This window comes from Onychostoma macrolepis, chromosome 19, assembly GCF_012432095.1.
Source record: "Onychostoma macrolepis isolate SWU-2019 chromosome 19, ASM1243209v1, whole genome shotgun sequence".
NCBI lineage: Eukaryota > Metazoa > Chordata > Actinopteri > Cypriniformes > Cyprinidae > Onychostoma > Onychostoma macrolepis.
Window position 1 is genome coordinate 5,307,683 of NC_081173.1, and position 23,807 is coordinate 5,331,489.

The following is a 23,807-nucleotide window of genomic DNA, read 5'->3' on the forward strand; positions in this document are numbered from 1 at the left end:
TGTGAGTGTGTACCTGTTTTTCTATTCAGGTGGGGACTTAAACCTGAATACACACAGACTCATGGGGACTCATGTCACGGTGGGGACCTAAATTGAGGTCTCCATGGCTAATAAATCACACAGAATTAAGTTTTTTGAAAATCTAAAAATGCAGAAAGTTTCCTGTAAGGGGTAGGTTTAGGTGTAGGGTGATAGAATATACAGTCTGTACAGTAGAAAAAGCATTACGCCCATGGAGAGTCCCCACAAGGATAGCAAACCAGACGTGCGTGTGTGTGTGTGTGTTTAAGGGCGTGGAGAAAGAGCTCCATGACATCACTGTCCCAGCGCTGAAAAAGAATCTGGTCATCTAGCACTGCGCGGGAACTCAATCCATGGCCTCACTAACATGTGGAGCCATTGACACTGACATCAGACACAGCAGCGCCGGTGTCCATGACAGCGCCACAGCCACAGCACCACGGGAATAAAACAACCCGCTCAGCTCCATTCAGCTTCCAAAATCCAGATTCATCACAATTCATTTCATTTCACACAATTATGCCGCAATCATCCATATTGATCTCAAGCCTGGGAAACTAATCGAACAAAACTCATGTGCCAAGTAAGTGCATAAACAGTTTATCTAAAAACTACCATCTAGATAAATACATATTTTGGTTTGCCGTCCCATATACTTCTGATTTAAAACCTCAGCGCTGAGATCTCATCAAAACCCACTTTACTGTTTCCTTGTGTCGCTTGAATTAGACCTACACAGTCTTTGCCTCCACCAGCAAGAACTCAAGCTGGGTGACCATTGCTAACTACATACAAGTGTTGTTTATCGCAGTGTTATCTCATCAGAAACATGTACAGATCTTCCTGCTGCTGTGCCCTCACTAAACACTATGCATTATGCACATCATTCATCATTCATGAGCTGTGAATAGTGAATTAGTCACTGATTAACAATTGACCATCAGTAAAGTTATTTTCCACATTCTTATGCTCCTCCGAGGGCAGAGAGTACAGGCGGCCGACAAATTAGGATGTAAATAATCTCTATACACCGAAGCGATTGTCTGGCTGAAGCAGCTGTCTGAGGTGAGCTAATCTACACAACAAACAAAGCTCGGGATCTGTTTTCACAACTTAAATGAAGTGACGCTTGTTTAAATAAATCATTTGGAATTATGCCAGAGTTACGTATGTAACCCTGTTCAGTGAACAGCTTTGCTCTTTGATATTCAATCAGTTACTTTAGTGCGAGTGTCAAATTGACCTGGAAACCTGATGAACCTCACCTCAAAATCAAGAGAAAATATTGCATAGAGTATTGATGATAATAATAAGAAATGTTTCTCGAGCAGCAAATCAGCATATTGGAATGCTTTCTGAAGGATCGTGTGACACTGAAGACTGAAAATTCAGCTTTAATCACAGGAGTGAATGACATTTTACAATATATTACAATATAGAAAACAGTTATGTTGAATTGTAATAATAATATTTCACAATATTACAGTTTTTACTGTATTTTTGATCAAATAAATGCAGTATTGCTGAGCATGGAGACTTCTTTCAGAAAACGTTAGAAAATCTTGAACCAACCCCAAACCTTTGTAGTGTAAAATAATAATTATATATATATATATATTAGTGCTGTCAAACGATTAATCGCATCCCATTCCAAAATAAAAGTTTTTGTTTGCATAATATATGTGTGTTCTGTGTATATTTATTATGTATATATATATATATAAATGCACACATATGCATGTATATATTTTGAAAATATTTACATGTCTATATTTATATTCATATAATTTATATTATCAATAAATATATTTAGTATATAAAAATAACCTACTTTTCTGAAATATATACGTGTGTGTGTGTGTGTGTGTGTGTGTGTATAAAAACGGTGGTATAAATATATTAATAGTCCTAAACATTTCATTTTCTTTCACTCTCATGGGACAATAATCCGCCTGCAGCATGGAACAATTAAGTGCATTATTTTTGGATACATCCGAATGTCATTGTAATTCACTATTATACAATATTAATGGTCCATGATAAAAGGGCTTGTGAGAATTTAGTCATAATGATAAAACCATAAAGAGAAAATAAACACTAAGAAAATGAGGAGCTGCTGAACAATTTGTCCCCCTGCTGTAAATTTATGCGAGAAAGTGAGAGTGTGATGAAATGGAACGTGTCCGAGAGATAAAAAAAGAAAGAAAACGAGAGGAACAGAGGGAAATGTACTGTAATATTAGAATTGATTCATGTATTCAAGTCTAAACTTAAATGGTTCACTGACTACTGTAAGACAAAACTGCAGTTAGACAAAAATTTGATAATAGGTGTTTGAAATCAAACATGAGGCACAGAGGAAAGGCTGAATCACTGTGTGGAGTATAATGGGAGACGGTGCCCACTAGTGGAAACAGTACTGAATAACCTCCTGTGTTGGTTTCATTAAAATAGAATGTATTCTTTCAAAAAATAAATTAATTAATTAAAATAAAGGAAGAACAAAACTAGTGCTGCTGGTTGGTTAGTGCTGATGGTTTGCAAAAAAGACCTAATACTACCTAATTAGATGATGCTGAGTTAAAATATCAATAAAACCTTTCCATCACATTTCACAAATAAGAAAAAATATAAAATAAGAGGGATCATACAAAATACATGTTATTGTTTATTTAGTACTGACCTGAATGAGATATTTCACATAAAAGATGTTTACATATAGTCCACAAGAGAAAATAATAGTTGAATTTATAAAAATGACCCCGTTCAAAAGTTTACATCCCCTTGATTCTTAATACTGTGTTGTTACCTGAATGATCCACAGCTGTTTTTTTTTGTTTTGTTTTTTGTTTAGTGATAGTTGTTCATGAGTCCCTTATTGTCCTGAACAGTTAAACTGCCAGCTGTTCTTCGGAAAAATCCTTCAGGTCCCACAAATTCTTTGGTTTTCCAGCATTTTTGTTTATTTGAACCCTTTCCAACAATGACTGTATGATTTTGAGATCCATCTTTTCACACTGAGGACAACTATGGGACTCATATGCAACTATTACAGAAGGTCCAAAATGCTCAATGATGCTCCAGAAGGAAAAAGCATGCATTAAGAGCCGGGGGGTGAAAACCTGTTGTATTTGAAGATCAGGGTAAATTTAACTTATTTTGTCTTCTGGGAAAAACATGTAACTATCTTCTGTAGCCTCTGAAGGGCAGTACTAACTGAAAAAAAATATGATATTTAGGCAAATTAAGAAAAATGTACACATCTCCATTCTGTTCAAAAGTTTCCACCCCCAGCTGAAAACTTTTGACCTCAACTGTATGTATATCAGCTTTAATGCATTTATCAAAATAACAAAACCAGTCAAAGGTGTTGGATTTAATGACAAAAATAAGTATTTAAATTTAACTTGTAATCTGCAAATATGTTCAAATACTCCATTTAATGTCAAAAAACATCAAAATCTTACATTTTCTGTCACTGTATGGATATAGTAAAACACCTACAGATGTAGCAGACATCTGGCTCATGTTTGTATTTTCTTCTGTCACTGGCCAGAAGAAAATAAATTCATGTCTTTAGAATCATTCATATATGTGAAAATCGTTTGAGAATTGAACGAATAGTTGTACTCTGGCTCAGAGGAAGACAGGAATCATGTGTTTGTAGCAGTTTTTTTTTTCTGCTTTTAAGGGATAATAAATCTTCATTCTTCACCTTACGAATCTTCTAAAACAATAATGCTACAAAATGCACATCCTATTTTGTAAGAAAGTATGACTATAGCAAGAGCAAAACAGCCACTATTTTTGGAATCAGCACCCCAAAATGAGTAATACTATGATTTTTGGCATTAACACGCAAGTTACATCTGATAAAATGATTGATTAAAACATTACAATTAAGTAAAAGTTCATTCTGATATTATTCATCAGCATATATCTTCTCCTGTCTCTCAAAATGTCCAGAGATTTTTAATCCTCTTGCAGACACTCATTTAGATGGGTGGCGACAGCATGTTGAAAATATACATATATAACTGATTACATGTAATCTGGATTATGTAATCAGATTCCACTTGTAATTAGAAATTACATTTAAAATACTCCTAATCAGACTACAGTTACTTTTGATTGATTACATAATATCCACATAATAGCAATAGATGAATCATTATTTATTGATTCTCCCTAATTTTCTTTTTCATCTTATCTACCATTCAGAAAATCATCCAGTTTTGTGGACATTCACACAGACCATACTTGAATCATACTTGTCAGGTCGCACCCAGTATGTCAGTATACAGAATTATAAGTCAGCCCCCCTAAGTATATCCACTGGTGTTCCACAAGGATCTATTCTGGGTCCTTTGCTTTTCACATTGTACATCAATGATCTTCCATCCGTCTGTCCTAACACTAACATCCAAATTTATGCGGACGACACTGTCATCTATATACGTACACGGAAGCAGTGTGTCACAAGTTGCAGATGAACTCACAGAATCCTTGGTTCATGTCACAGCTTGGCTAGAACAATGCTGTTTACATTTGAACATCTCTTAAACAGTGTGTATGTTCTTTACAAAAACGAATAGTTCAAGTGTAGTGCCAGATGTTTTTGTATCAGGAGAAAGACTACAAGTTGTATCTGAATATAAGTACCTCGGTGTTCTGATTGATTCCAGACTTTCATTTAAGGCTCAGGTTAAAAAGGTCTGTAACCGGGTCAGATCTAGTCTGTCTTATTATATGTCGTCTGAAGCTGCTTTGATGTGTGTGCACTCCATGATTATTTCTCATATCACTTATTGTTTAACTACTTGGTCGCAACTAGTATAACTACTCTGGAACCACTGGAGTCTTTGTATAAACAATCACTAAAAACTCTTGATAAGAAATCAGTTTGGTTTCATGATTGCTCCATACAAAAAAATATATAATTTGCTAAGCTGGGATAACAAGATAATTAGAACAACTGCTCATCGGTCTACAAGGGGTGGGGAAAGAGGGGACTGTATTATTCCTCTCAAAAGATGTAAATTTAGTCAGTCTGTATATTCTCAGTCAAAGCTGCAAGGGAATGTAACTCCATCCCATCAACAATTTGAAGACTAGATACTTATGGTTCTTTTCAGTTTCATTAAAAAAAAAAAAAATGGTTACTGACAACTCAGCACTGTCAACATTAGTACTGTATTCTTGACAGTAGACATCTTTGTACTAATTGCTCTTGGCTCTCTCTCTCTCTCTCCTTTACCTTATACTTTATTTTGTCTAGATAACTTCTTATATTTGTATTTTAGTAGTGATTTTGTGCATTCATGTATCTGTATTTTTTCAGTATTTTACTTTTTACTCCCTTTTCTTTGTAGATTTGTATATGTGTGTAAGATGCTCTGTTTTTGGTTTTAGGGTGACTTTTTAACATGCTGTCAAGGGTCTACAGATGAAAAATAGCCTTTTTGGCTAATTCTGGCACATTTACAGTCATGTTTATTAATGTGCATTGCCCCTGTAAACAAATAAACAAAACAAACAAACCAGTCACTAGTCCGGTGGCTGTAATAACAGAAAATTGAGAGGCTACACAGTATTTAACCTCTGGATTTACAAAAAATCATTTCAGTTTTAAGAAGTGTTTTCTCAGCATGTCAACTTTGCATCTGATGAACACATTAATGTTCATTTGAATTATTACTCTGTGTTATCATCACATTATCACACAGAGTTAACCATTTATTAGAACGTTTAAAATGCACAAATTCACATTATTTCTTATTTAGATGTAATGCAGGCACTCTCAAAGGTTTTTGTCAGTCGAACATCTTTCACTTACCGGTAATATATTTACTTGAAGTACCCCTGAGATTTTACGGTAAGTAACACATTTGCATGTTTACAGTTCTCTGATGTTGGTTTACATGACATGCAAATGATCAAATAAAATATTTGATCTTTTTAAGTAAGTGTTTTATTTTGATTGTCGTTATTTTAAAATGATATGCTTAAAAAATATATGCTTTTCATTAAACTCACAAACCCCCTGCGGTTTCTTCATGAAGTCCAGTTGGAGAAACCTTGGCGTAATTTAATGTTTATTGCACTTAATGTTGTTAAAAACAATAAATGTAATATATTGTCTTTTTTATCAGTATGGTACAATATTATCCTATTTAAATCAATAAAGAAGTTAAATCAAAAGTAATCAAAAAGTAGTCTGATTATATTGCCTAAAATATGTAATATAATGGATTATGCAACTAACTACAATTTTTGTCATGTTATTTGGAATCAGTAATGGACTACAGCTACCAGGCACTGCACATATGTTCTGTCATAGATCAACAGCTGAGGAGGCCATTAGAAAGACAACAGCTGCAGTTACGGAGACACTCAGGTATAGGAATATTCTGGGGCTTTATTTTCTTGTTACGTTCCAGCACCCTCTTGTGGTCATGAGATTAAATGGTTAATTTCCTGAGTAATCAAAAACCACCAAATTCAGATGCAACATGAAAGATGTAGAAATCCGACATACTGTACAGTACGGACACAGTGGTGAAGGGGTTTTTATATGACTTGTCTACAGACTCTATGCTGAGATAGAGAGAAGTCAGACATACTTTGTTGGAGCGGAGGGAGACGCGTCCTCCACAGCGCGCGCAGAACTTGGTTTGGCAATAAGAACAGACGCGGCCACAGCCATCGGCAAACTTGGTTTTGTGGCAGATCCCACAGGTGGGCGAGTCTGCCTTCTGCTCCGGGTTCTTCTGAGTCTCCTCTCCGATCTTCTTCACCTGGTCCTTGTACATCTCAAACTGCTGGTGCAGCTTCCTGTGGAGGGCAGAGAGGGACATTTAGTGTTTTCTTGTAGTTGCAGGGTGTGAAGAGCTGCTCCTGGATCAGTCTGAGTTTGTGCTGTGACAGGGTTGACACCTGTTAATTAACATGCGTGCGAAACTCGTCAGGAATACATCGTTCAGCATACCCTGCATGTTACTGCAAAAAAAGATGCATTTAACAGGAGCTTTCCACAAATATGATGCAAAATAGGGTGTGCTACTTGGAAAAAATAAATCAATCTTGCGAAAAGAAGTAACTTTAGGAAAATGTTCTGTTTGTCCAGTTCAAGAGGTCAAACTAAATATTATGAGCTGTTTTTATGATTGTTTATATGAGGGTAGCAATTTTGAGGGCATGCCTGAATACTATTAAAACATTAAAAATGTTTAATAATAACAATAATTATTTTCTAGAAATAAACTTTACATTTTGAAAAAAATAAATAAATAAAAAACTCTAAAACTGTCTAAACTAAAATGATTCACCTTTTTTATAGAAATTGAGGAAATGGATTGACTTCCTTGATGCCTAGATGTTCCATCTTTTAAAAAGGATAACAATACCAAAATTGTTTAACATAGTAAAGAGAAACAGGTTACAACATAACGTAATGTAAAACTATTTTACGTTTTGGTGAATTGGTTGTTAATTTGTATGATTTCTTTCATACATATATGTACAGTTTGCTTACACCATGGTTTAGAAGTGGACTTTCATGCTTGCTTTTCTTCTAAAAATCATTTTTTATATGCATCAAATCAATACATTTACAACTTTTTCGGTTGTATTATATATTAGCTGAAAATAAAGTTGAAATAAAATTTAACTTTTAAATAGTTTAAGTAGAAAATGATTAAATCTAAACTGAAATAAAAATAACTTAAAGCTAAAGAGAAAAGAAATAATAATAAAAATACAAAAGCACATAGAAATACCAAAACTACTAAAAGTATCAGAATTAAAATGAAAACTGAAAATAAAAGCTAATCAAAATATGAATAAATAGTATAATAATACTAAAATAACATTCAAGTGCAAATAGTATGGACACACTCAGAAAACAAAGTACGGAAGCTATCACTGGGGCGGTACCTTTTAAAAAAGTACACTTTTGTACCTTATTTACCTCTAAATGGTACATGCATTATTGCATGTTTTAAGAGTATCGCCCCATTGACAGATTTCGTGCCTTTTATTTTGAGAATGTATAAAACAATAGTTTCCAAAACCGTAATGGTTTGGCACATGAGTGTTGTGGTTCTTTGGGTTTTAGAGAGCACTGGGGAAGTAAACATGACTTAAGTTCTTTATTCAGTAGTAATTGCATTAATATAATAGGCTTGACACTCTGGGTTAATTCCTATTCTCCATTCATCAGTCAAACCATATTGAAACGAGACCGTAACCACTGATAGGATACGTCTAATGCTATAATAAGACTCGGGATGAGAGAGTGTGCCGGTTTGACAGGATCCAAACCTAATGCAGACAGACTCGATCAATAATCTATCCCGAGAAAACACTTACTCATCAGATGTTTATTGATCCGGAGTGAATTTTCCATTGTTTTTTAAGACGCATGGAGCAGTGAAGTATGTGACAGGGGCGGCTTTTACTGTACACGCTCTACACATCATGATATTCAGTTTGAGCCCCAGAAAATCAATGGTGTTCACACTGAAACAATCCGACACTGTTTCTCCGCAGGAGTTCTCTGAATATCCAGAGTCACTGGTCATGCGTGGCTCATGGATTGACATAGAATTTAGGAGATTGACAAGACTGTCCATTCAAGCATCAAAACATTTTAAACTTTAGTACGCGCTCATAGGGTTGGCAGTGTTTTTATCTATATGTGCGCGTGGTAACTTTCACATGATATGCCCTGTAAATGCAGCCATGGGTACTTTTGAGCCCAGAGCATTTCTTGGTAACCCTTCCCTTGAAACCTTATATATAATGCATTATAAACATACTTTTATGCATTAATTACGCACCTTATAATACATCATAATACATTGTTACACCTTTAGAAAGTATAACACATTCAAACACATGACAAACAACCAGATGTAACAAGGAATCTGCAGATATTATAATTCATTTTGACTTTATATCTTATTTATGAGAAGATATAATGCATTATACACAAAGGCTTCAAGTAAAATGTTACTCATTTCTTTTGTAGTATAATTATAGTGACAAACCATTCACTATATATGGGATCAAACCCACTAGAGCACTGGACTTGGCCCAACTGGACTACAGCAATGTTTCACCAAAAATGAAAGTTTGCTAAAATTTCATCATCCTCAGGCCATCCAATATGTAGATGTGTTTGTTTGGAGAAATGTAGCATTACATGGCTTACTCACCAATGGATCCTCTTCAGTGAATGGGTGCCGTCAGAATGAGAGTCCAAACAGCTGATAAAAACATCACAATCATCCACACCACTCCAGTCCATCAATTAACATCTTGTGAAGTGAAAAGCTGCATGTTTGTAATAAACAAATCCATCCTTAAGACAACTGTTGCTTCTAGCTAAAATGTGAGTCCTCTATCTAAATATTGCTTTCTTCAGTGAAAAGGTAATCTCGTCTGAATCAGGAGAGAAATCTGCACAGATCAAGAACTGTTTACAAGCAAAAACAGTCCAAAACAGTTGATCAAATGTGTGGAGGAAGCATTATTATGGATTATGGACTTATATTTTGGCCAGCTATTATGGTTTAAGGTTGAAACGCCATAATGATAGATTTGTTTCTGACAAACATGCAGCTTTTCTCTTCACAAGACCTTAACTGATGAACTGGAGTGGATTACTTGTGAATTATTGTGCTGTTTTTATCAGCTGTTTGGACTCTCATTCTGACGGCACCCATTCACTGCAGAGCATCCATCGGTGAACAAGTGATGTAGTGCTACATTTCTTCAAATCTGATGAAGAAACAAACATCTACATCTTGGATGGCCTGAGGGTGAGCAGATTTTCATGTTCAGGTGAACTATTTCTTTCGGCAGTATGCACTGAAGGCCCTGCGCTGTACTTACGGCTTCGGCTGCTCCTCACTGGGGGACTTTGACTGGGGCTGAAGAACATTACTAACCAGCTCAGTGATTCCACTGAAAGGATTCCACCTGTTCAGACAAGCATAGCAACATCAAGTGGCAAAAACCAAGGGGTGTGTTTCTGTCTGTTCCTCTAACACTTCAAATTTGGGAATCCCAAAACATTTTGTTGAACTGTGCTGTAATACTTGATTGCAACTGTTAATCACTGCATATATGTCAAATCTTATCTGTTTTTTTCTGTGTTTAAAGAGATTGTTCATCCAAAAATGAAAATGTCATGTCACAGCAAACCTGAACACATTAGGGGATATTGAACAAACTGTTTATTCAGCTGTTTTTCAGTTTGGATATAGCCTAATATTTCCTTTTGTGCTTTAAAAATGAAAGTCAAACAGGTTTAGAATGACATGATGATGAGCAGAGTTTCACTTTTGAATAGACTATCAATGTTTCAACTATGGTTAAAAATGTTGGGGTTAATAAGATTTTATGTATGCATGTATAAAATTTATTTAGCAAAGATGCATTAATCGACCTAAAGTGTCAGCAGAAAAAAATGTCATGGATTCCACAAAAATAACTTTAACATTAAAAGTTAAACATTAAAACTACATTGATATTATTATTATTGTTATCATTGTTGTTGTTGTTTTGTTTTTTGTTTTTTTGTTTTTTTTTGTAATGTACTTGAGAACAAAACTGTATTTTTGTTGTAAAGACATTTTTTGATTTTGTTTTAAAATAAATTACTGGTAACAAAAGGTATATTTTTAAAACAAGAATTTTTTTTTTCTTCTACAAATTAAATGATCTTTGTTAAAGATATAGTCTATTAAAACAAGTCTAATGCCACTTAAGTAAACTGATCTAGTTTAAAGCATGCTCACTAGTTTTACTGGTGAACGAGAGAGTAATGCATTAGAATTGACTAAAAAGAGACGAGTGATTAGAGAAACAGCAGCATAAGGACTGAGGGAGGAGAAAGCAGCTGAGTCTGAATCACAAGAAGACAGTAGCGCTGTATTACTGGAGCACTCTGGAGGAGCAGCTGACCAACTACATCACTACAGCAACACAGATGTGCTACTGAACGGATAAAAAGGTAAGTAGGGTGAGAAAACAGGAACAGTTTCAGTAAAAGCATTGTATTAAGAAAACTAGAGGTGATGCTGTACAAGTGTACCAACTACAGGACATCATAGAGTCAAATAACTGATCACGGGTCAGCTCTGAGGGATGTGTCACAGACAGCGAAGGGTGGAGAAGGAAGGTTGAACGCTGGAAGAGTTGTCTTGTACTCACTGAGTTGGCTGAGGCTTTGTGTCTTCTTTAGGAGGTTCCCTAAAAAGACATGTTCAACAGCTCAGCACACATACAGGGCAAAACAACAGACTAAATCAAAGCAGAAACAAATGAAATAAATAAATAAATAAGTTAGGGCTGCCAAATTAATATGCAAGCTTATTTATTATTATTATTACTACTACATTTAATGCAATTTTATTTTAGCTAGTGCTGAGCAATGATTAAATGCATCCAAAATAAAAGTTGTTGTGCACATAATATATGTGTGTGTACTGTGTATATGTATTATGTATATACATGTATGTATATATTTAAGAAATATGTGTTATGTTTATATATTAAATATATTTATATGTAATATAAATTATATGAATATAAATACATACATGCAAATACATGTAAATATTTTCAAAATATATATACAGTCTAAATATACACAGTACACACAGATATATTATATAAAGAAAAACTTTTGTTTTGGAAGTGAATAATTGCAATTAATCATTGCCCAGAACTAATTTTAGCATAATTTAGTAGACGTTTAAGAATTATGAATTAGTGTAAATTTGCTAATGTATTCATCAAAGTTTATGTAAATATATCCTGGAAATGGATGGTTCAAGTTCCTCCGATGGTTCATATGGATGGTCTTAACCAATTTAATACATTTTACATTTTAATAATCATTTTTATTCTCTGCTTTTATTATTACTCTTATTTATTGTGCATCTGCTGTGATTATTTTATGATCATTTTAAATCATTTTTATGTAAAGCATTTACATTGTGTATGAAATGTGCTATATAAATAAACTTGCCTTGCCTATATTTTGATACAAAATTAACCAAATTCAGCATTTGAGAAATTTATAAGATCGATAAAGCTCTATCTATTGGCAGCCCAAATACATAGGCGGATGATTATATAAATAAACATAAATCATGAGTGTTACAAAAGAATATATTTATAAACCAACATGAATCTTAAAATCACATAATGAAACACATTAACATAAAGAGAACAAATCATATATAGTGAGAGAAACAGATGTTTTGCCTTATATGTGATTTTTGGTGTTGTATGCAATGTGCTATAATATTAATCTTTAATCTAAAGACCTTTTGTGTAAAATCCCATAATCCCATGATAATTAGCCAATTAACACATTGTTCATCTGAGAACTATTATATCACAACATAATTCTGAGATGCACAGATCTTCACATCCACAGTGCTCAGCACACAGTCGCACACAACCACACTGTTTCTGCGGCATACAGTATACATACCGTACTGTACACAACATTACGCTCATTTTCTGTATGCATGCAGTCGCCATAATATATTACACAACCAGGATGCACTGCATGAAACACACTATATCCCACAATGCAATGTGCTTAATGTGGCCTACCACATGTTTAATGAATAAACTGGTTATTTCTTTTTAATGGCTATAAAAATGTTTGCAATCTTAACAGTAAAGATTATAAAAATACAATGTAATAATCTGTTAATTGGTTAACCCTAAGTTTGAAAAACTTAAATTTAAACTTAATTTGTTTTTTTGTTTTTTTTGTTTTTTGTATTGTTATTATTATTTGTTCTGACTTAAATATATCCAAAATATATTTTGCACATAACTGGATTAAATTAAAAAATCTATCTGGACTCTAATGTAGAATGGTACCATTTGAAATCTTTAATATATATTTAAATGTAAACAGTGTACAAGGCTATAAAATAATTGAAAAAAAAAAAATTACTGTACCGTTGTTGTTTTATACCCTAGTCTGAGTGAAAAGTAGTATACTTATACAGCAACCTTTTAAGGCAGAGCCAATGAGCATAGGTTACTATAAGTGTTAATCTTGTTACACAACGTCTTCACACAACAAGCCTGACATAAACTCATTACTTGAGACCTCATAAAAGCTCATGCACAGAGTTATGTTTACAGCATCACATGGAGAGAAAAAAAATACAATTCCTGCACTGTCATATGGAAATATTTTATAGTCAAAGAGCAGTCCAGTGGAAACCCTAGTGTATGTTTGTCCAGCTAAACACTGTGTACTTTGAACACATAAAGAGATTACTAGCTGTGATCAGCCAATCAGCACCGGCGCTTCTAAATGCCCGACACTGAGTCCTAATGCAGCTCAGACACAGAGATCAAGTGCACTTGCACCACTGTAGCATCATTCATACTGTAGCACTACTCTTCTGCAGTATGCAATATTTATATGTGTACAGTATGTGCGCTCTGCATGCTGGGAATACCGGCATGATGCAGCATACAGTGTAGTTTTACAAACTAGCATGCAGTATAAATACTGCACAGTGTGCAGCAAGCAGTACATGAGTGTTGCATTTAGGGTCTATAAACATCGTCTGTCCTCGTTTAAGAAAACTGCATCATTCAGATGTTATGGACAGGTTGAGAGTGTGTTGTGTGAGTGAGTTTGGAGTTGGAGTTTGGATGCAGTGAAATATGAATGGTTCTCCAAAATGTCCAGTTATTAAGGTTACACTTTATTTCGATGGACCAACTTTGCAACTACATGTCAACTAATTGTCATTAGAGTATTAGTAGACTGACAAAGTTAGGGTTAGTAGAATAAGTTGACATATACCTGAATTAAGCACACTTTGATGCTGTAATGTATTTTGTACAGAGGATACCAACTAGGGCAAATTCCAAAACTGAAAATAACAATATTTGTTCAGTTAATATTTGTTCAGAACTCAACAAACACATCTACTCTATTCACATTTAATTCAGTGGAGTGCTACAGGAATTATGTATTTTTGTAGGCCAAAACCCAAAAAGGAGTTGCATTTCATCACTTCCGGTTCCATCGTCCTAAAGTCAAAGGCTCTTTTTCCTATTTTTTGAATGTTTTTTTTGTTTAATGCCTGAAATAAGGTGTGTGTCTAACACTAAGCTCAAGATAGCACCTAGTCACTTTCACAGCCTCATTGTGTTTATAAACTCGCTCTCACAAACTATTCTAACTCAAACTTTCAGGGAAAATGTGTTTAAATAAAGATTGAAAGAATTGTCAGAAGCTTAATGGTGGTGATACTGAAGTCATGTAACTATAGATCATTTATAGCCTATGTTTAGCTTTTTACTTCTGCTGATTGTCTTTCAGCTTCAAAATCTATAAAAGCTGTCTTCATTTATTAAGAATATCATGAAGGACAAAACATGCAAGAATCATAAACTTTTGTTGGTCATAGATCTTATTAAATGGAATAATCCAAAAGCCAATGGAGAAATCCTGTTGAGGGAACTTCAGGCTTGGCCTACAAAACATTATCACTGCAGTACTCAATAGAGAGTGATATGATATGATATGATATGATATGATATGATATATGATATGGATTCTCATACCCAGCGATAAGATATTTGCCGATACCTCAAAAAATTCTATGATAAGATTTCGATACGATTCGATCCAGGAATATACCGATCGATTTATTCATATAATGATATTATGTACCCATTTAAAAAAAAAAACATCTACATTTTTATTAACTCACAAATGCAACCAAAATATATAACTTGAACATTTATCTGAAATTTCCACATCCTGTACCTCAATTGGGACATTCACAACAAAAAATACACTTTAATAAATAAATAAATAATTGGAACAATAATTTAAATCAGATCAGTAATCTTATGACACAACAACAGTCAAGGAAATCTTTCAGGCTTCTGCGTTAAAATGTGCAAAGTGTATAATGTAAATCCTTAGGAAAAAAACAAAAAACGAAGTACTCCAGCTGTACAAAAAATATGTTAATGAAGAAATATTAAATTGTCGGCGCCGATAGCCTCGTGGGCAGCGCGTCGAGTCCCGGCTCGCGGACCTTTCCCGATCCCGTCCCCCTCTCTCTCTCCAACTTCGTTTCCTGTCTACCTACTGTCCTATCAAATAAAAGGCAAAAACGCCAAAAACAAATCTTTAAAAAAAAGAAAAATGAAATTTAAAAAATCAGCAAAAATAAGCTGTTAAAACATATTTTTAAGACTCTTTTTTTGGCTATGACTATGGGCTCAGAGCTAAGAATAATTTCTACAGATAACCAAATTACAAGCAATAGCAGAAAATAAATACAACAGAACAAAGACAAATTAAATAAACAGTGCTTTTTAGGTTTTTCAGGTAGGTCTAAAAGAAATATTAAGGTACAGAAATGTAAATAATTATATGTAAAATAACCCTGCATAGTTGTTACTGTATACATTAAATGCATATAGATTAAATCTTATTTAGGTTACAAAAGTTGTTCAGTCAAGAGCAGTGAGAGAACTGTTTACGTTAAGACATAGGCCTAACCGTCTGTGTTTTAGTGCTGTTAAACGATTAATCGCATCTGAAATAAAAGTTTTTGTTTACATAATATATGTGTGTGTACTGTGTATATTTATTATGCATATATAAAGACACACACAGACAGTATACATTTTGAAAATATTTACATTTACATATATGTTTATATTCGTATTTAAATTATATATAAATATATTTATGTGTAAACATACAGTAATTTTCTTAAATATTTACTTGCATGCACTGTAAAAAATGACCGTGATTTTAACGGTAAAAAACTGTGAAAATGCTACAGTAAAAACCTATTAAATGGTTAACAGTAAGTTCCCCTGATATATACGGTGAAAAACTGTAATAGACATTTCAGACAAATGTATGGTGAAATACCGTTTTTGGAAGTGGAAAAGGATGTACAATTTACAGGAAAAAACAGTAAATTGACGTTCCCAGAATTCCCTGCGTTGCATTTCAAATTGGATGTTTTTTCTTTGAAATAACTGTTTCTTAGTTTTTTCTTATCATTTATGTATATTAGTGTGGTGAGTGGCGCAGGTGTCGCTCATTATCATTAACTCCACCGGCCTCGCTCCGTTCCCACGGCTCTCGGCCCTGCCCTACTCGCCACAATTAGGGTTGTATGTTACGTCTAATGTTGTTAAATTAATGTTTATTGCATATTTCAGTTTAATGAGTCTCACCATGATGGTGTTTAGTGTTTGTGTGAATGACACTGTGCACCTTCTATATACAGGTGCATCTCAATAAATTAGAATGTTGTAGAAAAGTTCATTTATTTCAGTAATTAAACTCAAATTGTGAAACTCGTGTATTAAATAAATTCAATGCACACAGATTGAAGTGGTTTAAGTCTTTAGTTCTTTTAATTGTGATGATTTTGGCTCACATTTAACAAAAACCCACCAATTCACTATCTCAACAAATTAGAATACTTCACAAGACCAATAAAAAAACATTTTTAGTGAATTGTTGGCCTTCTGGAAAGTATGTTCATTTACTGTATATGTACTCAATACTTGGTAGGGTATTTGTTTGCTCAAATACCCTACCAAACTGATCACCTCCATGCCATCACCTCCGGCGTGGCATGGAAGTGATCAGTTTGTGGCACTGCTGAAGTGGTATGGAAGCCCAGGTTTCTTTGACAGTGGCCTTCAGCTCATCTGCATTTTTTGGTCTCTTGTTTCTCATTTTCCTCTTGACAATACCCCATAGATTCTCTATGGGGTTCAGGTTTGGTGAGTTTGCTGGCCAGTCAAGCACACCAACACCATGGCCATTTAACCAACTTTTGGTGCTTTTGGCAGTGTGGGCAGGTGCCAAATCCTGCTGGAAAATGAAATCAGCATCTTTAAAAAGCTGGTCAGCAGAAGGAAGCATGAAGTGCTCCAAAATTTCTTGGTAAACGGGTGCAGTGACTTTGGTTTTCAAAAAACACAATGGACCAACACCAGCAGATGACATTGCACCCCAAATCATCACAGACTGTGGAAACTTAACACTGGACTTCAAGCAACTTGGGCTATGAGCTTCTCCACCCGTCCTCCAGACTCTAGGACCTTGGTTTCCAAATGAAATACAAAACTTGCTCTCATCTGAAAAGAGGACTTTGGACCACTGGGCAACAGTCCAGTTCTTCTTCTCCTTAGCTCAGGTAAGACGCCTCTGACGTTGTCTGTGGTTCAGGAATGGCTTAACAAGAGGAATCCGACAACTGTAGCCAAATTCCTCGACACGTCTGTGTGTGGTGGCTCTTGATGCCTTGACTCCAGCCTCAGTCCATTCCCTGTGAAGTTCACCCAAATTCTTGAACAATTTGCTTGACAATCCTCATAAGGCTGCTGTTCTCTCGGTTGGTTGTGCATCTTTTTCTTCCACACTTTTTCCTTCCACTCAACTTTCTGTTAACATGCTTGGATACAGCACTCTGTGAACAGCCAGCTTCTTCGGCAATGAATGTTTGTGGCTTACCCTCCTTGTGAAGGGTGTCAATGATTGTCTTCTGGACAGCTGTCAGATCAGCAGTCTTCCCCATGATTGTGTAGCCTAGTGAACCAAACTGAGAGACCATTTTGAAGGCTCAGGAAACCTTTGCAGGTGTTTTGAGTTGATTAGCTGATTGGCATGTCACCATATTCTAATTTGTTGAGATAGTGAATTGGTGGGTTTTTGTTAAATATGAGCCAAAATCATCACAATTAAAAGAACCAAAGACTTAAACTACTTCAGTCTGTGTGCTTTGAATTTATTTAATACATGAGTTTCACAATTTGAGTTGAATTACTGAAATAAATGAACTTTTCCACTACATTCTAATTTATTGAGATGTACCTATGTTATTATTTAAAAGCTGCTTGTGATGGGCTTTCGTTCATCTTGAACATGACTTTCTCATCACCACCTGCATTTGGTGGTTGTCAGTGCATTACAAAGATACAAAACAGATTTCAGTACTTCTATAGGTTGGTATATTAACATTATATCAGTTAATGAAATTACGGTATTTAACTGTAAATTTAAGTTAAAACCGTAAAACCTAAAATGTTGCTACCGTATTTTCTATGATAGAATTCTGGCAACCACAGCTGCCGTTTTTTTTACCGTAAATTTTAAGGATTTTTTTTTTTACAGTGTGTATGTGTATTTATATAGAGATATATTATACTGTATATTATATATACAGTATATACAGTACACACACGTAATGTATGTAAACAAAAACGTTTATTTTGGATGTGATTAATCGCGATTAATCGTTTGACAGCACTACTGTGTTTACTAGGATATTCACCAAGACTCGCATATTGATTAAATTTTGTCTGTATTTGTTCATCCTTCTCAAAACTTCTCACAGCTGTCCCAAGCGTCTTTTACGCTCACCTTGTGCCTTCAGGCAGTCTTATTATCGAGTCCTGACACGTGAGTTTGAATGAGAATGCATACATTGGTGGTAATGCATAGACGGACATTGCGTGAAAATATGGACAGTGCCAAAATAAGGTGCCTATTTATACTACAGATATCGATATTTTACGTGCGACATCAATACATCGTATTGTTAAACATTTGATCGATGTATGGATCCATATCGATGGATCGTTACACCCTTATTAATAAGCGAATGAGGTTCTGGAACACAGCTACACTCTCTACAGGCTAAAACACATCCGCTTGGCCAGATCAAGTCAGACACAAATGTTTGAATGGAGTCTGAATGGAATATGCCTCATATGGCTTTACTCTGATAAATGTCAAGTGATCAGGCACCATTTAAAGCAACAGTGTATCTGACTAGGCAGCCAATCACAGAGCAGCTGTATGACTGAACAAATAATGGCATTACTAAACAAGAGACACAACATTACCTAATTCTTAAATGCTGTACTCACTCATTGTGCTGTGTGGAGGAATACCCACAGGGTTTTCTCTGTCTTTGTGCATTACGTCACATTGTGACATGCAGTCCAATCAAACTCCAACTCAGAAGCCAATCCAGACTCTGAATTTAAAGCTAAAGGCTCATAATAGATACAGCAATGTGTTTTTAGACAGACTAGTTTATTTGTCATTTAGCAGACGTGTTTTTCCAAAGCGTATTACGGTGTGCTAATTGCCGGGACTGTCCCGCTGGAGCACGCTGGGGTTAAGTGTCTGACCCAAGGGCACAGCGGTGACAGACGTTTCCCAGTAATTCATTTCATAAGTGACTCTACCTGACACCAAACCAGCAACAGTTATATTACCAGACCAGAGCCTGAAACACAGCAGTCACCAGACATAGCGAACTCAATCCTAGCATAGATGAAGAAGTGTGCATTGCATTTTGCATTAAAACGCTCTATGAATTCTGCTGAACCATGTGCAGCAAACACTTGCAGACATACTAATACTAGAAGCTTATACTGAAAAAAAGGTGTAGGATTTACTGTGAAACAATCGTCACTCAGAATTCTGAAATTGCTAGTACAATTTAAAAAAAATACATAAATAAAGTACAAGTAAAATAAGGCACAATGAACAGTATCTTAATTTGAAGGACTTTTCCGTATTTATTGTTTACAGATGTTGTTCCTTTGAATTTACACCGCATTGTGTTGTGTTTTAGAGTCAACAGAAATGTCCGTAAAATTAATGGATAATGTCCCAGTAATGAGCTGTTATTTTACAGATATACAGTATTTCTTACAGTGTAAGTTTCACAAATAAACAAAGAAATCGCATTCAAGTAATACATTGAATTAAACATTCAATTATGAAATAGAATGTCTGAAAGAGTATTTTATTGTAAAATGTATTTCAATAATCGAACTCTGAAAAATCTTTTTTTTTGAGTAGTGAGTAGTCTCATAAAATAAATACCTTTTTTTAAATTGCTTTATTTTATTATTTTTTTTTTTAATTGTATTAACTTTTATTACATTTTTTATTTTTTTACTATTTTTCTGCATTGTTTTTTTTTTTTTCATTGTTCAGACAAATAGGTACCCATGTGAAAAACAAGTACACTTTTAAAAAAAGTACTTATTACAGAAATATTATACTTTAACTAAATGTAAGATTTTGACTGCATGTTACTGCAATTAAATGAAGATGTATTATAGTTCAAATGTATGTTACATGTTGATCTATTTTTTTTATTTTATTTTAGGATATTTCTATGTAATTTCAAAAGCTGGCACACTGGGGTGGTCAAACAAGCAAACAAAGTTTTGAAAGAACCACTTGTTTACACTCAAGTCAACCTAAAAATAGCTGACTCTACAAATTTAACCTGGCATACCAGGAAAGAATTTCTTAAACTAAATGCACCAACATCTGTTTGAACAACGGATGAGAGTTTTTCCAGCATCATAGGTTTATCAGACCACAACACTGTTTCATTCTCTATCTGAGCACAAACGCAGCAGACACGTCTTAAAGCAAAGAGTGTGTGAGACTTCAGCACAACTGTTATCAAAACAGACACACAGAGACGAAGATACGAACTCCAGCATGTTGCAGTGGGTCTGCACTTACTTGATTAATACTTAACCAGCACATGACTGACTTAGCAAAAACTCTTTAATCTTCATAAGAAGCCTCATTTTTCCATAGATCATCATTCTGAGCACTTAACACTCAGGAGTGAGTGAAAGCACAAGATATGGACATATCTGCTAGAAAGCACCGTCTCGCCTCAGATGACCGTTTGTGTGCTGCTCTGCCAAAAAACATTTCAACATCAGCCGTTGATTTTAGCGATGTGCAAAACAGCTACAAAGCACAACAGGATCCCACAGATGACAGGAGTCTCGAGACAAGTTTTAAAAAGCTTGTGGCTAAAGATGTTACTCTGAATGTATAAAATATTTTTGTCTAAAAATAGTTCAACTTTAATGGGTTAGATGTCTTCTTGATCAAATCAAGCTTGAATGTATGGTAGTTTTGTAGTATTTGCATATAAAGCATTTGAAGATTTCATTTGCAAAAACTGATAACTCAAAAATCATGTTTTTTTTCATTGTGCATTCCAGTTAATCTCAATCAAACTGCAGTTGGGTTGTTTTGATTAGGTTAAAAAATAACTAAAAAATACAGCTAACTACCACAATAAAAACATGATAACATAATAACAAAAACACGATTTCTGAAAATTAAAAAAAAAAAAAAGAGTTATCTGTTTTTGCAAATAAACACTTCATACATTGAAACACATTTCTTAAAGGGATAGTTCACCCAAAAATTAAAATTCATTTATTCACTCACACAAAAGAAGAAATTTTAAAGAATGCTGGTAACCAAACAGTTGACGGTAGCCATCGACTTTTTTGTCAATTTATTTTTGCCATCCTATGGAAGTCAATGACAACTATCAACTGGTTACCAGCATTCTTTAAAATTTCTTCTTTTGTGTTCAACAGAAGAAGGAAGCTCGTGTAGGTTGAGTAAATGATGACAAAATGTACATTTTTAGCTGGACTATCCCTTTAAGATGGGCGTTTCAGTGTATGTTTTAAATCCAAATGCTATAATAAATTCAAGCTTGAACTTGGAGTAACATACACAAGAAACTAGACTAGAAAAAAACAGCAAGTTCTTCTAAAATATTTTTCTTGGATGTTAATAATCTCACATTTGTGAGAAAGACACCGGTGAACTACTAATTAATAAGACAGCGATCAGATTAATCCACAGTATCCAACCCAGATCAGAGAGACTGACATCCGACCGAGTGACTGTGAGATCTCCAGTGGCACAGGCCTTACAAAACTGTGTCAGTCAAACAAGTTCATGTCAGGTGCCGATACTGCCATAGACAGAGATTAAGGAACTTTAAATACAGTCTCTCCAACTGAATAAAACAGACATTCATATAATGTTTTCACAACATGAATGATGTCTCATGCAGTTTATTTAGAGATGTGTGCTGTGATATTTTTACATCACTGTTACGTGACTACAGTTTTTTTGTTTTTTAAATTTCGGTTACACTTTATTTTGTGTCCTTGGTTCAGTGTACTTATACATTGAAGAACTGAGTGATATTAACTGACTACATGTACTTACTATATGATTCGGCTTAGGATAAGGGTTAAATTTTGAGGTAGTTGCATGTAATTATGCATAATTTATTGTTATTATTATAGCAAGTACATGCAATATGTAACAAAGATGCTGTAAAATAAAGAGTTACCAAAATGTCTAGCCTAAAGAATGAGCAATATATTAGCACTATTAAGAGAGATATCATGGTAGCACTTCATTTTACACTCCTGTTCTGTATGCACTTATTATTGTAATTACAATAACTGGTCAATAACTAGGTACTAAACTTGAACCTACCCCTAAACCTAACTTAACCCATGTGGTTACCTTATATTATCCAGGACTTTCTTAAGTAAGTACACTGTAATTACATGTAAGTGCATGTACTGTAAAATAAAGTGCAACCAAAATCACATACTAACACAACAGCTTGTTTGTATGTTGTTTTGGATAAAATCATCTGCTAAATGAATGAATGTAAATGTAAATATAGCAATTACTCATGTGGAATATTTGGAAAATCTCACTTGAGCTTGAAATGTGTCCAAAATGCACAAGAATGTTTTCTCTTCTCATGCTCAGTAGTTACTGTGGCGCGTTTGAGTCTGGCAGTAAACGCATTGATTTTTAAGCTATCAATGTCCTATTATACTTTCAGCACAACAACAGTGCAAACAGATCATTTGGGGTGGAAGTGAAAATCTCAAACATTGCAGATTGTATATGCACGCATGCATTCAAATGATTTGGTAATCTCTCTCTCTCTCTCTCTTCTGCTCACCAAGGCTGCATTTAATTTTACTGTATCAAAAATACAGTAAAAACAGTAATATTGTGAAATATTATTGCAATTTAAAATAACTGTTTTCAATGTGAATATATTGTAAAATGCAATTTATTGTTGTGATATAAACTGCTAAATTTTCAGCATCATTACTCCAGTCTTCAGTGTCACATGACCCTTCAGAAATCATGCTAACATGCTGATTTTTTCTTTTTGTGGAAACCGTGATACATTTTTTCAGGATCCTTTGATGAATCACGGTCAAAAGAACAGCATTTATTTGAAATAAAAAATATTTTGTAACATTAGAAATGTATTTGCTGTCACTTTTGGTCAGTTTAATGCATCCTTGCTGAGAAAACGTATAGATACTATCAAAGAAATAAAAACCTTGACCGGTGGTATGTCACAATAAACAAATAACTAAACTGAACAGTTACCAGCAATAACCCAGACATGTTTGCATTATGCAGAACATCAGTGATATGGCTTATCAGAAACATGAACTTTGATTAACCAGTCTGATCTGCCACCACAAGAGCTTGATAAACACAGTCTCGAGGCATCAAAACACAGCAGTATCCCAACAGTACACTCTGGAAGTGTGACACCGGAGAGCTTGAGTCCATTGAGTTTTTATAAAAATCATGCGATAATACTTGAAGCTTCAGCATTGGAGGTGAGTTACACCAGTTTCAGTTTGGTCTCAGTTCTCTATCAACAAACACGTGGCAGAGGTGTAGAGCAGCTGAAGCTCACGCTGTTTGGCAGTGATGCCGGTCAGGTGGCCTACAAACAGACGTGAGCGGAGCACTGGCACAGCACCGGAGGTCCACTGGGTTCAGTCCAGCCCTGGAACGTGGAGCCAACTGGGCCACTCCAGTAAAT

The 23,807-nt window shown here is 34.7% G+C and overlaps 1 protein-coding gene across 28 annotated transcripts in view; it reads right to left on the minus strand.

Moving 5' to 3' along the window:
• rims2b (regulating synaptic membrane exocytosis 2b) overlaps positions 1 to 23,807 on the minus strand; it is a 175,490-nt gene that overhangs the window by 148,292 nt on the left and 3,391 nt on the right. For 27 of the 28 annotated variants that reach the window (XM_058752960.1, XM_058752961.1, XM_058752966.1 and 24 more), the window contains exons 3-5: positions 11,242 to 11,280; positions 9,919 to 10,005; positions 6,645 to 6,855 (exon numbers count right to left, since the gene is read on the minus strand). In XM_058752960.1, the coding sequence (XP_058608943.1) occupies positions 6,645 to 6,855; positions 9,919 to 10,005; positions 11,242 to 11,280 (337 nt within the window). The remainder of the gene's footprint in view (positions 1 to 6,644; positions 6,856 to 9,918; positions 10,006 to 11,241; positions 11,281 to 23,807) is intronic. The other variant, XM_058752969.1, reaches the window with a different exon arrangement.